This window comes from Bufo gargarizans, chromosome 3 (assembly GCF_014858855.1).
Source record: "Bufo gargarizans isolate SCDJY-AF-19 chromosome 3, ASM1485885v1, whole genome shotgun sequence".
NCBI lineage: Eukaryota > Metazoa > Chordata > Amphibia > Anura > Bufonidae > Bufo > Bufo gargarizans.
In genome coordinates this window covers 42601802-42619953 of record NC_058082.1, presented here as the reverse complement: position 1 = coordinate 42619953, position 18152 = coordinate 42601802, and the positions used below count along the sequence as shown (strand labels likewise).

The 18152-nt window shown below is 46.1% G+C and overlaps 1 protein-coding gene across 1 annotated transcript in view; it reads right to left on the bottom strand.

Moving 5' to 3' along the window:
• CAPN5 (calpain 5) overlaps nt 1-18152 on the bottom strand; it is a 77420-nt gene that overhangs the window by 28877 nt on the left and 30391 nt on the right. The window contains exon 3 of the mRNA XM_044286098.1: nt 650-781. Within this exon, the coding sequence (XP_044142033.1) occupies nt 650-781 (132 nt within the window). The remainder of the gene's footprint in view (nt 1-649; nt 782-18152) is intronic.

Below are 18152 nucleotides of genomic sequence, written 5' to 3'. Positions count from 1 at the left end.
CCTGGTGTTATGGTCATACAGGATGACCAACAAATGCAAGCTTTTCCCCTCCTGTTGCTGTGATGACAAGTGTCCAGGGGGCGTTCCCTTCATGTCCAGTGTCCAGGGGGCGTTCCCTTCATGTCCAGCGTCCAGGGGGCGTTCCCTTCATGTCCAGGGGGCGTTCCCTTCAGGTCCAGGGGGCGTTCCCTTCAGGTCCAGTGTCCAGGGGGCGTTCCCTTCATGTCCAGTGTCCTGGACGATCTGCACCGAATGTTCATCAGCCCCTCCCCTCTACTCTAAGTGAAAGCTCTGACATCCAATCAGGAGGCAGCTGGAGCCTCTAGCGGTCTCCTGATTGAATGCTAGAGTCACTCATGGACAAGTCATAAATGTCTGATACATTTTACCTGCACTGATACATTGTAACAACGCTCAGGAGAGATTTGTGCTGCTGACAGGATTATCTAGAGTGGATGTGGAAGCTTTAGGCCCAAACAGGTTTTCAGTCTCTGGAAGCAGATGCCCCAATTCACAAACAGCAAGCAGAGTTGATGAAACCAGTGAAAAAACTGAAACACACAGTCTAGGAAAAAAATCATCACTGTTCATTATACAACGATTAAGCTTCATTTGCAGTGCGCCCCTCTGTCCGTGCAGCACCCCATACCTTTTGCCACAGGGACTCCCGAGAGGCGAGAGAGGAACAGGCAGCCACGAACCAGCAGTTCCCCACCTGACCCTGGTGTAAGTCGTGGGCGCTGATGCCGTCCACAAAAAGATGAGGGTCGGAGCAGAACTCCTGCAAAGAGAGGAGAAAACGGAGAGTCATCACTGGGAGATTCCAAAAGACTCACAAGACACAGAGAAACCAAACCCCTTTGGTACTACTCGGAGATTTGTATTACTGCATTCCTTGGCACAGCTGAGAGATCTGGGAGTGAATTAATGGTGGCGTGCATACATTATGTCAGACCTGCACCAGGGTGGGCGACGCTCAGCAAAAGGCAGTGGGGACATCACGGCCCGACAGGATTCCAATAACTTACATTGGAACTGGTGTAAATTATAAGTATCTGAAAGCGAATCCAGCTCCAACCTGGAGAAGATTTTAGTTTCTAGGGAACAGACAGAACGGATGTGACACAAAGGCACTTACTCCGCAGGCACTTTTAGCAAGACTGCCGGTGTTAAGTAAATGACCCTCAGTGTGCACGTTACATTACTTATCCTGTACTTATCCTGAGTTACATCCTGTATTATACTCCAGAGCTGCACTCACTATTCTGCTGGTGCAGTCACTGTGTACATACATTACATTACTTATCCTGTACTGATCCTGAGTTACATCCTGTATTATACTCCAGAGCTGCACTCACTATTCTGCTGGTGGAGTCATTGTGTACATACATTACTTATCCTGTACTGAACCTGAGTTACATCCTGTATTATACTCCAGAGCTGCACTCACTATTCTGCTGGTGCAGTCACTGTGTACATACATTACATTACTTATCCTGTACTGATCCTGAGTTACATCCTGTATTATACTCCAGAGCTGCACTTACTATTCTGCTGGTGCAGTCACTGTGTACATACATTACTTATCCTGTACTGATCCTGAGCTACATACTGTATTATACTCCAGAGCTGCACTCACTATTCTGCTGGTGGAGTCACTGTGTACATACATAACATTACTTATCCTGTACTTATCCTGAGTTACATCCTGTATTATACTCCAGAGCTGCACTCACTATTCTGCTGGTGGAGTCACTGTGTACATACATTATATTACTTATCCTGTACTGATCCTGAGTTACATCCTGTATTATACTCCAGAGCTGCACTCACTATTCTGCTGGTGCAGTCACTGTGTACATACATTACATTACTTATCCTGTACTGATCCTGAGTTACATCCTGTATTATACTCCAGAGCTGTACTCACTATTCTGCTGGTGCAGTCACTGTGTACATACATTACTTATCCTGTACTGATCCTGAGTTACATCCTGTATTATACTCCAGAGCTGTACTCACTATTCTGCTGGTGCAGTCACTGTGTACATACATTACTTATCCTGTACTGATCCTGAGTTACATCCTGTATTATACTCCAGAGCTGTACTCACTATTCTGCTGGTGCAGTCACTGTGTACATACATTATATTACTTATCCTGTACTAATCTTGAGTTACATCCTGCATTATACTCCAGAGCTGCACTCACTATTCTGCTGGTGCAGTCACTGTGTACAGACATTACATTACTTATCCTGTACTGATCCTGAGTTACATCCTGTATTATACTCCAGAGCTGCACTCACTATTCTGCTGGTGCAGTCACTGTGTACAGACATTACATTACTTATCCTGTACTGATCCTGAGTTACATCCTGTATTATACTCCAGAGCTGCACTCACTATTCTGCTGGTGCAGTCACTGTGTACATACATTACATTACTTATCCTGCACTGATCCTGAGTTTTACAGCAAGACACGGAGGCTTCGTATTGCTATCTCCTTCTTTACTGAACCACCAATAGCAGCAAAGAGAAAAAATTTACATACAAGGAACCATAGCAACCAAGGTCCCTCCCCACTGGCCCCTATAATAGGCCGCTCTTCCTCTGTAACTGCCTCTTTCTTTGCTGCTGCCACCAAGTTAAGTACATCTTCTTCTATGCTTTTGTCATTGATGTTTGGTGTCTTTTGCGCTGTCTACCCCAGGGTGACTAACCCTGCTTGCTCGCAGCGCTCACTTTGCCTTATGCGTTCTGCCTATTGCTGGTGTGGATAGTTTAGTTTGCCTTGCGCTTATCACCGCGCTGATTTGCTTCCGGTGCCCCTTCCCCGCGTCTTCCCCCCCTTCATTCCCTTCTCCCCTATCCCAGGGAGGTTCTACCCCAGCCAGTGGGTTTGCGCTTGTATGTCCTACCGTGTTGTCACTTAGGTCCCGGCATCTGGTGGGTGCATTCCTCCGTTTCTAGCTGCGGCATCGTTCCTGGAGCTTCCTGAGCAGTGGGGCAGCGAGATCTTGCGAGATCTCGGCGGCCATCTTGTGGTTGGCGGCCGCGATTCGCGGGCTTTTAGGGGGCGGAGCTACAGCGTCTTTCAGCTCGGTCGGCGGCTCCTGCTCCCTCTGCCAGCTAACACCCAGCGCTTCTCCAAGGCACCTCTCCCTTAGTCAGTGAGTGTCCTATTCGTCCGGTTAGCACTTTAGCTAGGCCAGATTGCAGGTATGTCGGTACCCACTTCCCCTCAGACTGCCGTTAGGCCCCCCTCCCCCCCTGAGGGATCCGGCTCCTCTCATGTGGATGCTCAGGCGCTGGCCCTGCAGCGATCAGTGTCGGATGCGATCATGGCAGCCATGGGCTCCATGTCATCCATCCTTTCTCAGACCATTACTCAAGCCCTGTCCGTCCCACCTCCCATTGTACCTTTGCAGGACCCCATTGCTACACCGCAGCCTACCTCAAATGACTCTCCTATTACAGAGGAGGTTTTGACTGGTGCGCATATTGCCACCCCAGAGACCGTGCTTAGTTCACGGAAGAGGGCCCATTCCCGCCGGGCAGAACGGGCGCGGACATGGAAATGCGCTAGAGCGCAATCTCCGGAATTGTCTGGCTCTGACAGAGCTTCAGACGAGGAGGCATTTGCGGATATGAATTATGAGGCGGAGGAGGATGTCACCCCCCCAGTTCAGGGCCCCTCGGCTGCCGTTGCAGCTACCTCCTCTGCCAGGGATGTGGTGTCCCCTTGTACCGCTTCCCACTCTGTGGCGGTTCTGGATGACGCTGGAGAACCTATGTTCGACCCTGAATCTTTACACCACCCGCGTTCGGCGGAATGGCTCCCCTCCCCTCATGTAGGGGCTTATTTGGAGCACTGGGTGCGTCACTCGCTTTCCCGCGATTCACGCAACAAACTCAGGGCTGAGTGTCCCAGGCCATTGGTTCCTAGTAAGGTGTGCGAGACCCCAATAGTGGATCCCAAGATGGCTCAATTTCTAGCCAAAACTGGCTGGAACTCAAAAAAGGGACTGGATTCAGCGCTCCGCAGCTGCCAGGACAAGATTCTAGATGTCCTCGGTCCACTGACCAAGATCTTGGAGATGGCCGAATCAGCTAGGTGTGAGGGATCCCCAATAGACCACGAGGAATTGCGGGGCTGGGCCCAGAGGGCCATTTGCCTTACCGGTAACGCCAATACATCAGTGGCGATTGAGAGGCGCAAGTCTATCCTATTCAAGATAGACCCTAAGTTAGCTAGCTTGGCGCTCACTGAGGCGGGAAAGGAAGCACAGGGCCTCCTTTTCGGCGAGTCCTTCATTAAGGACATGAGCCGTTTTGTCGGCACCTTTACGGCGCTTGACAAGGCCCAAAGTTCGATGCGCAGGGTGTTTCACGGACGGGTCTCTCATCGGGCCGGCAGTGGTAGGGGCCGCCTGTCCGGCCGTGCTAGTTTCCAGGCCCGCGGAGCGAATAGAGGCGCCGGTGGACAAAGGCCACCGTTCCAGGACCAACGTAATCCGTCTCCCTTCTTCGCCTCCAGAGGACAGCAGTGGCGTTCTCGCTCCTTCCGGGGCAACCCCAGCCATCGCAGACCCTTGGGTAAGTCTTCCACAGGTCGGGGGTTCTATGGTACCTTGTGTAGGGGGCCGACTCCGACTCTTTTTTCAAGCTTGGAGTCTCATCACCTCAGATCCGTGGGTGCTGACCACGGTCAGGGGGTTTCACATAGAGCTCACGGGGTCTCCCTACCTTGTTCCCTCCCCCCCCCGTTTGTCCCCTTGTCGCGCCCAGATTGCGCCCTGGTGGACGCGGAGCTGCGCTCCTTCAGACAAAAATGGGCGATAGAACGAGCGTTCCCTGTGCAGGGGACTGTGATCAGCAATATATTTCTCGTTCAGAAGAAAGGCGGGCAGATGAGGCCAGTCATCAATCTTCGCGCGCTGAATGCGGTAGTTCGCTACCGTCATTTCAAGATGGAGGGGATCCATCTTCTACGGGACTTGCTAGTGCCTGGGGACTGGATGGTAAAACTCGACCTGAAGGATGCTTACCTGACGGTCCCAGTGGCCAATTGTTCCAGGAACTTGCTCCAGTTCAGGTGGAATGGCGAGGTATGGAGGTTCACTTGTCTGCCATTCGGTCTGTCGTCAGCTCCTTGGTGCTTCACCAAGTTGCTGCGTCCGGTCGTGTCCTGGTTGAGGACTCGGGGCGTCCGCCTCATCATTTACCTGGACGACATCCTCCTGATGCACGAATCCAGGGTGGGATTACTGGAACATCTCCAGTGGACATCGGATTTGCTGTTGGATCTCGGATTCCTCCTCAACGTAGAGAAGTCCTGCCTCATCCCGGCTCAGAGGATGGAGTTCTTAGGATTCACGGTGGACTCGCTCTCGGAGTCCCTCAGTCTGCCGACGGCGAAGTTGCGGACGATCCGCAAGTAATTGAGACATGCGCTCCTCTTGCCCCATCTCTCATTGCGCCACCTGGCCCGCATCATCGGGCTTTTGGCCTCGTCCATTCAGGCGGTGTTTCCAGCCCCGTTACATTACCGGGCGCTCCAACGACTGAAGATCGCCCATCTTCGGACTGGTGCTTCTTTTGCGGACGCGGTGCTTCTGGACGCGGAGGCGCGAGAGGAGTTGCGTTGGTGGATTGCCAATCTGGAGGCGTGGAACGGCAGAGCGATCTTCGGGTTCTTGCCGGAGTTGACAATAGAATCAGATGCGAGCCTCCAGGGTTGGGGTGCCCACTGCAATGGCGTTTCCACGGGGGGCCCCTGGTCGGCGGAGGAGTCCCTCTTGCACATCAATGCCTTGGAACTCCTTGCAGGATCTTTTGCGGTGCGGAGTTTCTCCAACGGGATCTCCAACGCGTGCATCAAGCTACGGATGGACAATATATCGGCAGTCCAGTATGTCAACCGTTTGGGGGGTACCCGCTCGGCAACTTTAGATCGTTTGGCCAAAGATTTTTGGTCCTTTTGCCTCTCCAGGGACATTATGGTGCAGGCGGAGTACTTGCCGGGGCTGAACAACGTCCAGGCGGATTGGAATTCGCGTTACCTGTCGGATGGCAGCGATTGGCAGTTGGATCCTCGGGTCTTCTCAGCAATTTCGGAGTTGTGGGGTCCGATGTCTATCGATCTGTTCGCATCACGTCTGAATAGACAACTCGCCAGGTTCTTCAGCTGGCGTCCGGATCCCGAGGCATTGGCGGTGGACGGTGTCCCGTCTGTACGCGTTTCCTCCGTTCTCGATGATTCCGAGGACGCTCTTGCAGGTGATTCGTCATCAGGCGGACCTGGTTCTGGTGGTCCCGTTCTGGGGGTCTCAGGTCTGGTTCCCTTCGTTGCTGAGGATTCTAGTGGAGATTCATGTGCTTCTCCCGACCCGGTCGGATCTCCTCCGCAACCCTCTGGGTCTACAACACCCCCTTCTTCTGGACGGGTCCTTGCGGCTGCTGGCGTGCCGGATCTCCGGACACCTGGATCGTTCGAGGGAGTTTCGGCAGCAACTCGACAGCTATTGGACAGTGCATGGGCCCCCGGCACCAGAAAATCGTACCGGGCAGCCTGGAGAACTTGGGCTAACTGGTGCGTGGAACGGGACTTGGATCCCGTTTCGGCTCCTGTAGGCCACTTGCTGGAATTTCTCACCTCTCTCTTTGAGGTGGGGAAGGCATATCGGACCATCAACCTTTTTAGGTCCGCTATTTCTTCTACCCACGCGGGCTTCGAGGGCGTCGCGGCTGGCCAGCATCCTTCGGTGTCCCGCCTCTTACGGGGGGCTCGCTTGTCTCGTCCCCCGCAGCCTCGTTTTTCCACTACATGGGACGTCTCCCTGGTCCTTTCCTTCTTGGCCTCTTGGCCCGGGAACTCTGACCTCACACTTAGGCAGTTGTCGGCGAAGTTGTTGGCGTTATTTTGCCTTATTTCCTGCAAGAGGGTCTCGGATGTGAGGGCGCTTGATCATGATGCACGTTCCTTTACCCCGGAGGGGGTTACCTTTACCATCTCGCGTCGCACCAAGACGAGCATCCGTTTCGTGTCCTACCCCAGTTTTCCTTCTTCTCCGGTCTTATGTCCCGTGGCGTGCCTTAAGGAATACGAGTCCAGGACTCTGCGCATCGGTCCCCGACCAGTTCTCAGTTGTTCATTTCGGTGCGTCATCCTTTTGGACCGGTTTCTAGCCCTACGCTAGCACGTTGGCTTAAATGGGTCATGTCGTTAGCGGGGGTTGACGTTTCTGTCTTCACGGCCCATTCTGCGCGCGGGGCCTCTGCCACCGCCTTGGCAGTTTCGGGGGCCAGATTGGAGGATGTTATGCGTCTGGCTGATTGGTCCAATGTTACCACGTTCAGGGAGTTCTATTTTCGTCCTCCACCTAATTTGTTTTCTTCAATCATAGACGGGCTTTGAACTTGCAATACGAAGCCTCCGTGTCTTGCTGTAAAACTAAATGATTTTCCTATTTCATGACGTAAAGTCATAGTTTTATTAAAGACACGGAGGCGAGTATTGCCCAACCTATTCCCTCCCTTGGGGTTTTTATTACAGGGGTCATGTATCATTGCCTCTAGGTATTATTGACCTTTTTATGTTGTTGTATTTAGGTTTTATTGTCCTAATGTTTCTGTCATTGCCATTGTATTGCATGTTATTTATTACAATTCTTATTGTTTTCTGTCCCTTGTCGCCTGTTGAGTCAGTGGCGTAAATGGCGTCCGGACGTTCTGTCCTGATATGTTTGTTTCACCTGGGCCTATGGTCTGTTTTATTTTCCAGGATGAAGTCTTTTCGTGACAAGATGCCGTATTACCGGTGGATGTGTTCTACAGTTCAGCCAGGTTGGCTAGTTGATTGCGCTTCATGGGCGTTGGACTTTCCGTTCCAGTTAAAGTTCGGAGTTATCGTTGGGATGTTCGGGATGTCAGCACCAGAGTTTCAAAGAAAGAGGAAGTTACAGAGGAAGAGCGGCCTATTATAGGGGCCAGTGGGGAGGGACCTTGGTTGCTATGGTTCCTTGTATGTAAATTTTTTCTCTTTGCTGCTATTGGTGGTTCAGTAAAGAAGGAGATAGCAATACTCGCCTCCGTGTCTTTAATAAAACTATGACTTTACGTCATGAAATAGGAAAATCATTTAGTTACATCCTGTATTATACTCCAGAGCTGCACTCACTATTCTGCTGGTGGAGTCACTGTGTACAGACATTAAATTACTTATCCTGTACTGATCCTGAGTTACATCCTGTATTATACTCCAGAGCTGCACTCACTATTCTGCTGGTGCAGTCACTGTGTACAGACATTACATTACTTATCCTGTATGGATCCTGAGTTACATCCTATATTATACTCCAGAGCTAAAATCACTATTCTGCTGGTTACTAGTGAAAAATAAAAAGCTGATTAAAACTGCAAAACTGTCTTTGGAATGTAAATTAAATGTAGACGGGGTAATAGAAAGTAGCACAAATGAAAATATTTAGTTATTTAAACACTAGATGGCGCTGCAGACTCCAGATATTTAGTACATCCCACGTGAACTGTATAACATTCTGCCTTGTGTTCTTATTGGGAGTGTATTTCACTTAAAGGGCTTCTGTCACCCCATTAAACCGTTTTTTTTTTTTTCTTTACTAATAATCCCTACACTGCGATCTCATCATACATAAGCTAATTAATGATTTTCGTTCAGTAGAATTTGTTAAAAATCGATTTTTGAAATATGTAAATTACCTTGCTACCAGCAAGTAGGGCGGCTACTTGCTGGTAGCAGCCGCGTCCTCCGATGGTAATGACGCCCCCTCTGCTTGTTGATTGACAGATCCCGTCCGCTGGCCCTTTCTCTGCTGGCCCTGCCTGTTTTGATTCAATATCTGGCGCCTGCGCCGCGGCCGTACCTCTCTTCAATCTGCGCAGGCGCACTGAGAGGCGGCCACTCGCTCGGCCGCTCCATCCTCAATGCGCCTGCGCCGATGACGTCACATCTACACCCGGCGCAGGCGCATTGAGGAGCGAGCGGCCGAGCGAGTGGCCGCCTCTCAGTGCGCCTGCGCAGATTGAAGAGAGGTACGGCCGCGGCGCAGGCGCCAGATATTGAATCAAAACAGGCAGGGCCAGCAGAGAAAGGGCCAGCGGACGGGATCTGTCAATCAACAAGCAGAGGGGGCGTCATTACCATCGGAGGACGCGGCTGCTACCAGCAAGTAGCCGCCCTACTTGCTGGTAGCAAGGTAATTTACATATTTCAAAAATCGATTTTTAACAAATTCTACTGAACGAAAATCATTAATTAGCTTATGTATGATGAGATCGCAGTGTAGGGATTATTAGTAAAGAAAAAAAAAAAACGGTTTAATGGGGTGACAGAAGCCCTTTAAATCTTAAAGGGGTTGTCCCATGAAAAAATATTCTACAAATTTCAAACCAGCACCTGGATGTGAATACTTTGTAATTGCATGTAATTAAACATTTTGCATAACTGCTGAGTTATTCAATATAATCTATCTGTACAGCGCCACCTGCTGTTTTTTTTTCTTATTTCTTTTTCTGTCTCACTGAGATGGCCGCACATGCTCAGTTTAATCCATCAATGACCTCCTGAGCTGTGATAGGGAGAGATCTACACAAGAAATAAAGACACTCCCCTTGAGCTGCAGCAGAAAGGACACCACCAACCCCCGCACCCTCTACGAGATGCCAGCTTGATATAAATCTAGCAGAGCAGTGAATGGGGAGATAAACGCACTAACGCATTAATCTGTCCAACATAGAGACACAAATCATAACTAGTATACAAAAAAGATGTCGCAAGATCACTGCTTGCTGACGATTTCCATAGTTCAAGTCCTTAAGGATGGTGATACAGCTAAATGCTGCAGCTGGTGCGGCAGTATTTTGTGCTGCACTGTGGTATTTGGCTCCGCTTGGCGCTGTATTTTGTACTGCTCTATGGTACTGGTGGCCCCGCCTACTTCTGTTTTCCCTGAACACTTGTGTTGCCCCACCTTCTTTCAGTTTGGACCCGCCTACAACATGGAGCTACTTTGCGGAAAAGAATAGGACATGTTCTATTTTTTGGCGGAAACGGAAGCACGGGTGCGGACAGCACATTCTAGCCCCATTGAAAATTAATGGGTCTGCACCCGTTCCGCAAAATTGCGGAACGGATGCTGACCCATTTTGCGGACGTGTGAATGGACCCTAACACAAAGTAATACATTTCAATTAGAAAAAATGTCAGAAGTCAACTTATAGCCTCCATGTTGATGCCTAAAGGGTGCAGTATTATAGTAGTTATATTCTTGTACATAGGAGGCAGTATTATAGTAGTTATATTCTTGTACATAGGAGGAAGTATTATAGTAGTTATATTCTTGTACATAGGAGGCAGTATTATAGTAGTTATATTCTTGTACATACAGACGTGGACAAAATTGTTGGTACCCTTTGGTCAATGAAAGAAAAAGTCACAATGGTCACAGAAATAACTTTAATCTGACAAAAGTAATAATAAATTAAAATTCTATAAATGTTAACCAATGAAAGTCAGACATTGTTTTTCAACCATGCTTCAACAGAATTATGTAAAAAAATAAACTCATGAAACAGGCATGGACAAAAATGATGGTACCCCTAACTTAATATTTTGTTGCGCAACCTTTTGAGGCAATCACTGCAATCAAACGCTTCCTGTAACTGTCAATGAGACATCTGCACCTCTCAGCAGGTATTTTGGCCCACTCCTCATGAGCAAACTGCTCCAGTTGTGTCCGGTTTGAAGGGTGCCTTTTCCAGACTGCATGTTTCAGCTCCTTCCAAAGATGCTCAATAGGATTGAGGTCAGGGCTCATAGAAGGCCACTTTAGAATAGTCCAATTTTTTCCTCTTAGCCATTCTTGGGTGTTTTTAGCGGTGTGTTTTGGGTCATTGTCCTGTTGCAAGACCCATGACCTGCGACTGAGACCAAGCTTTCTGACACTGGCTAGTACATTTCTCTCTAGAATTCCTTGATAGTCTTGAGATTTCATTGTACCCTGCACAGATTCAAGACACCCTGTGCCAGACGCAGCAAAGCAGCCCCAGAACATAACAGAGCCTCCTCCATGTTTCACAGTAGGGACAGTGTTCTTTTCTTGATATGCTTCATTTTTTCGTCTGTGAACATACAGCTGATGTGCCTTGGCAAAAACTTCGATTTTTGTCTCATCTGTCCACAGGACATTCTCCCAGAAGCTTTGTGGCTTGTCAACATGTAGTTTGGCATATTCCAGTCTTGCTTTTTTATGATTCGTTTTCAACAATGGTGTCCTCCTTGGTCGTCTCCCATGTAGTCCACTTTGGCTCAAACAACGACGGATGGTGCGATCTGACACTGATGTTCCTTGAGCATGAAGTTCACCTTGAATCTCTTTAGAAGTCTTTCTAGGCTCTTTTGTTACCATTCGGATTATCCGTCTCTTAGATTTGTCATCAATTTTCCTCCTGCGGCCACGTCCAGGGAGGTTGGCTACAGTCCCATGGATCTTAAACTTATGAATAATATGTGCAACTGTACTCACAGGAACATCTAGTTGCTTGGAGATGGTCTTATAGCCTTTACCTTTAACATGCTTGTCTATAATTTTCTTTCTGATCTCTTGAGACAGCTCTTTCCTTTGCTTCCTCTGGTCCATGTCGAGTGTGGTACACACCATATCACCAAACAACACAGTGATTACCTGGAGCCATATATATAGGCCCAATGGCTGATTACAAGGTTGTAGACACCTGTGATGCTAATTAGTGGACACACCTTGAATTAACATGTCCCTTTGGTCACATTATGTTCTGTGTTTTCTAGGGGTACCATCATTTTTGTCCATGCCTGTTTCATGAGTTTATTTTTTTACATAATTCTGTTGAAGCATGGTTGAAAAACAATGTCTGACTTTCATTGGTTAACATTTATAGAATTTTAATTTATTATTACTTTTGTCAGATTAAAGTTATTTCTGTGACCATTGTGACTTTTTCTTTCATTGACCAAAGGGTACCAACAATTTTGTCCACGTCTGTAGGAGGCAGTATTATAGTAGTTATATTCTTGTACATAGGAGGCAGTATTATAGTAGTTATATTCTTGTACATAGGAGCAGTATTATAGTAGTTATATTCTTGTACATAGGAGCAGTATTATAGTAGTTATATTCTTGCACATAGGAGCAGTATTATAGTAGTTATATTCTTGTACATAGGAGCAGTATTATAGTAGTTATATTATTGTACATAGGAGCAGTATTATAGTAGTTATATTCTTGTACATAGGAGGCAGTATTATAGTAGTAATATTCTTGTACATAGGGGGTAGTATTATAGTAGTTATATTCTTGTACATAGGAGCAGTATTATAGGAGTTATATTCTTGTACATAGGAGCAGTATTATAGTAGTTATATTCTTGTACATAGGGGCAGTATTATAGTAGTTATATTCTTGTACATAGGAGGCAGTATTATAGTAGTTATATTCTTGTACATAGGAGCAGTATTATAGTAGTTATATTCTTGCACATAGGAGCAGTATTATAGTAGTTATATTCTTGTACATAGGAGCAGTATTATAGTAGTTATATTCTTGTACATAGGAGCAGTGTTATAGTAATTATATTCTTGTACATAGGAGCAGTATTATAGTAGTTATATTATTGTACATAGGAGCAGTATTATAGTAGTTATATTCTTGTACATAGGAGGCAGTATTATAGTAGTAATATTCTTGTACATAGGGGGTAGTATTATAGTAGTTATATTCTTGTACATAGGAGCAGTATTATAGGAGTTATATTCTTGTACATAGGAGCAGTATTATAGTAGTTATATCCTTGTACATAGGAGCAGTATTATAGTAGTTATATTCTTGTACATAGGAGGCAGTATTATAGTAGTTATATTCTTGTACATAGGAGCAGTATTATAGTAGTTATATTCCTGTACATAGGAGGCAGTATTATAGTAGTTATATTCTTGTACATAGGAGGCAGTATTATAGTAGTTATATTCTTGTACATAGGAGCAGTATTATAGTAGTTATATTCTTGTACATAGGAGCAGTATTATAGTAGTTATATTCTTGTACATAGGAGGCAGTATTATAGTAGTTGTATTCTTGTACATAGGAGCAGTATTATAGTAGTTATATTCTTGTACATAGGGAACAGTATTATAGTAGTTATATTCTTGTACATAGGAACAGTATTATAGTAGGTATATTCTTTTACATAGGAGCAGTATTATAGTAGTTATATCCTTGTACATAGGAACAGTATTATAGTAGGTATATTTTTGTACATACGAGCAGTATTATAGTAGTTATATTCTTGTACATAGGAGCAGTATTATAGTAGTTATATTCTTGTACATAGGAGCAGTATTATAGCAGTTATATTCTTTTACATAGGAGCAGTATTATAGTAGTTATATCCTTGTACATAGGAACAGTATTATAGTAGGTATATTTTTGTACATACGAGCAGTATTATAGTAGTTATATTCTTGTACATAGGAGCGGTATTATAGTAGTTATATTCTTGTACATAGGAGCAGTATTATAGTAGTTATATTCTTGTACATAGGAACAGTATTATAGTAGGTATATTCTTGTACATACGAGCAGTATTATAGTAGTTATATTCTTGTACATAGGAGCAGTATTATAGTAGTTATATTCTTGTACATAGGAGGCAGTATTATGGTAGTTATATTCTTGTACATAGGAGCAGTATTATAGTAGTTATATTCTTGTATATAGGAGCAGTATTATAGTAGTTATATTCTTGTACATAGGAGGCAGTATTATAGTAGTTATATTCTTGTATATAGGAGCAGTATTATAGTAGTTATATTCTTGTACATAGGAGGCAGTATTATAGTAGTTATATTCCTGTACATAGGAGGCAGTATTATAGTAGTTATATTCTTGTACATAGGAGCAGTATTATAGTAGTTATATTCCTGTACATAGGAGGCAGTATTATAGTAGTTATATTCTTGTACATACGAGCAGTATTATAGTAATTATATTCTTGTACATAGGAGCAGTATTATAGTAGTTATATTCTTGTACATAGGAGCAGTATTATAGTAGTTATATTCTTGTACATAGGAGCAGTATTATAGTAGTTATATTCTTGTACATAGGAGCAGTATTATAGTAGTTATTTTCTTGTACATAAGAGGCAGTATTATAGTAGTTATATTCTTGTACATAGGAACAGTATTATAGTAGGTATATTCTTGTACATAGGAGCAGTATTATAGTAGTTATATTCTTGTACATAGGAGCAGTATTATAGTAGTTATATTCTTGTACATAGGAGCAGTATTATAGTAGTTATATTCTTGTACATAGGAGCAGTATTATAGTAGTTATATTCTTGTACATAGGAGCAGTATTATAGTAGTTATATTCTTGTACATAGGAGCAGTATTATAGTAGGTATATTCTTGTACATACGAGCAGTATTATAGTAGGTATATTCCTGTACATAGGAGCAGTATTATAGTAGTTATATTCTTGCACATAGGAACAGTATTATAGTAGTTATATTCTTGTACATAGGGGCTGTATTATAGTAGTTATATTCTTGTACATACGAGCAGTATTATAGTAGTTATATTCTTGTACATAGGGGCTGTATTATAGTAGTTATATTCTTGCACATAGGAGCAGTATTATAGTAGTTATATTCTTGTACATAGGAGCAGTATGTATAGCCGATTTCTTGCTCAGGATGAGCTCAGTAAGTTAGCTCCTCTTCCCTGTGGGGAGGGGGGCACCACGTACTATCTTTACAGTATGTGTATTCATCCATGGTGTATAGGCACAGAGCTGTGGCACTGCAGCCCCGACTGTGTGTATGCTCTGAGAAGAGGAGGGGGCATGCCCCTGGCACTGGTGTTCTGAAGTTTCCCTGTGCATGTGGAGGGCAGTGGGGTTTGTGAGAGGCAGGATATCCTGTGCCCTGCTGTGGCTCTCATGCCTTTCTGCAGCGCTGCTTCACTCTCATGTAACATGTCATAGGATCCACTGGTGAGGCCAGGGACAGGGTCGCAGTGCTAATGGGACCCTGCCTGTAGCTCCCATGGACCTACGTGCAGCTGTATGCCACCTAGAATCAGAGGGCTGTTGCAGCATACTGATTCTGGTAGGGTCGCTGTCGCTTTTATGACTGACCTGTCCGACTTGTGATAAAGTACAGGGAAGATCCACCATACTGGACGATACTTTATCCCTCTGCTATAACTGCCTGCTGTTACTAAGACAGGTAACGGTTCCCTGCACACCCACCTCTTAGGCCCCGTTCACACCACCACTATTTATTTCTGTTATACTGCTCCATTAGATAAGCAGAACAAAGAAAATAACGGAAGTTCTGGATCAGACACATAACTGAGCTGAACAGACTCCATTTACTGCCATGGAGTCTATTCGGTTTCTGTTCAGGATCCTGTCTTTTTACCAGACAAAAAAGTCCTGCATGCAAGGTTTTTTTGTCCGGTCTTTGACAGAATCTGCGACACAGCCTCCAACGCAGATGTGAACAAGCCCTTAACACTATGTAGGCCTACTATTAGTTATTTCTATTACTTCAAATTTCGTACTCATAAATACTCCTCAAAAATGCTAAGAGTCATAGCAGGACACCCCCCAGTAGTCAAAGCAAAGCCCCGTGTTCACATTGTGCACACGTTCAAGCAATCCACGCTCTGCTGCCATGGGGGCGCACATAAGACAGCTGGTTTTTGGCTGCTGCACGTCGCTATCTGCTACCAGGGATCAATGCAGGAGGAGCCCTGGTGCCATCACACCCCAGACAGCGATCTGAACACATGACGGAGAAATGAGAGAAGGAAATGTTGATAACGTCTTTACCGTTAATTACCGTCTCTGATAATATCCTTGTATCATGGGTCTGCTCTGCCGATGAGCTCAAGTGTGAACGTGAGGACCCGCACAGCCTGCGCATCCTCACTGCCCCCCATTCATCACAGCGGAGCACACAGAGCAGCAGGTAAACAGATCATGAATTGTACAGGAAAGCCCTGGGAAGAGAAGCATATGACATGTGACCGCGGCATGACACGGGCGTATGTCACTGCTCCTGCTATACGAGATGTAAACACGGCATAAAAGGGTTATGCAAGCGAGGGGCCAGACACAGGGCTGCGGCCTGGAAGAGACTGGAAGAACTTGCAGGAAGCAGCATTCTTGCAGAATACCACAAGTCACCACCGTGAAGTTCTCCGCCTTTAGGTAACAATACACTTTCACAGGAATGAGAATGGTTCGTGGAATCCAATATAGTCCAGCAGCACAGGAAATACAGTCCAAACAGCTCCGCTAATGGTCCCTAGGGGCGTCGGTGCTGAAGATGCTCCTCAGGGGGTTGGCCTGAGCTTCAGCTCCTCTAATGCAGGTCACTGCAAGCAATAGGTGTTTTTCCGCTGCCCTTTTAGAGTGCTGGCCTCGGCATCAGCTCCCCACTATAAGATATACCTTCAAGACTCCATCCGGGACCTCTTCAGCACCAGCTGGATACGTTCCTTGTTCTTGAGCAGGAAGTTGCTGGAGTCCTCGGTCTCGGCACAGCCTGTTGAGCAGCTGATGTGAGGGGAAGTGCACCGGTCTGACCAGTCCTCGACCGGGTCTGGGGGGAGCAGGCGGATGCCCCCATGGAGCCAGGCAAAGTCCGTCTTTTACATGGCTTGTATCAGGTTGCAGCGAGTGCCACCCAGTTACCCTCTTGCAGATCCTCCGGTTGGGCTTGGCCAGTTCTTGGTTGGAGCGCAGGCGCTTGAGCACCTTGTGGCAGCTGCCCACCCAGGACTCCTCATACTGCGCAAAGTAAACGTTCTTGATCTTGAATAAGTCAAGGAAGCACCCCCTGGCCCATCCCATGAAGCTCGGCTGACCCTTCATGAACTAGAGGAAGCGGCTAGTCCCAAAATAGTGGTGCCACTTAGTTTAAAGGGAACTTGAAATAAAATGTCCTGCTTATTAAAGGGTGAACAGCAAGGGAACTAAATATAGTGAATACTAGACGAGGCGGAGGGGGGGGGATGCTGGTGCAATATCTGTGAATGCTGTGAGAGGGGAGGAGGAGGCGGTAAATATCAGATCGGTTCAATCACAGCCTGTCTACAGCTACCTAAGGAGAATTCGAAATTTATTCTTGCGATGGGCACAATTTAACCCTCTCCTGCCAGGGATTATTGCTTCCGCGTAGTCTTTTATTAGCAGCTAAATTATTATTTCTTACACTGTAAATGGGACGAGTCGATCAGACAGCAGACTCCTCTATATCAGGCGTGCTCAACCTGCGGCCCTCCAGCTGTTGCAAAACTACAACTCCCAGCATGTCCGAACAGCCTACAGCTATGAGTCTACAGCAGGGCATTGTGGGAGTTGTAGTTTTGCAACAGCTGGAGGGCCGCAGGTTGAGCATGCCTGCTCTATATGAAGCAATGTATACTATATATAGGCTGTAGCTCAATAGAAATATATACGGGTGTGTAGTCGTAGTGCATGTGCTCCGAGCGCAGCCCTTACAGCGATATGTGCACTAAACGGCGAAGACACAAGATCATGGGTAAAAGGGCATTCTATAAAAAGGCTTAAGCTTATACATCAATTCCTCTCCATTTCAAAAATCTCTGCTTGCTGTAAGTGAATACTTAAAGAGATTTTCCCATATGAGATATATATCCCGGGACCTCTATGCTATGGACAAATGGGGGTCCTCTGACCTGCATAGTGCAAGCTGAGGCAGCATCTCTGGGTCACCTCTCCCTATGGCCGCCACCTGCTACCTTTACATGTGAAATGGGGTCAGAGGACCCCTCTTCCATTTTTATATTCAAGTCCCAGAGGTAGGGCGCTTTCCCATCAGACATTTAAGACATGTCCTCAAACTCGACAAGCCGCCGTGAGCTACAAAGTATGGACTCCAGACCGATATATTTTGCTTGCACTGATACATTGCAACAAATTCTCAGAACAGGAGAGAGATTAGTGCGGCTCATATTGCTAGCACACAGAATATTGTGCAGACGGTCTCTGCATTTTAATAAGGATTTGTCCATTAACTGCCAGCAATCAGAGATGTTAA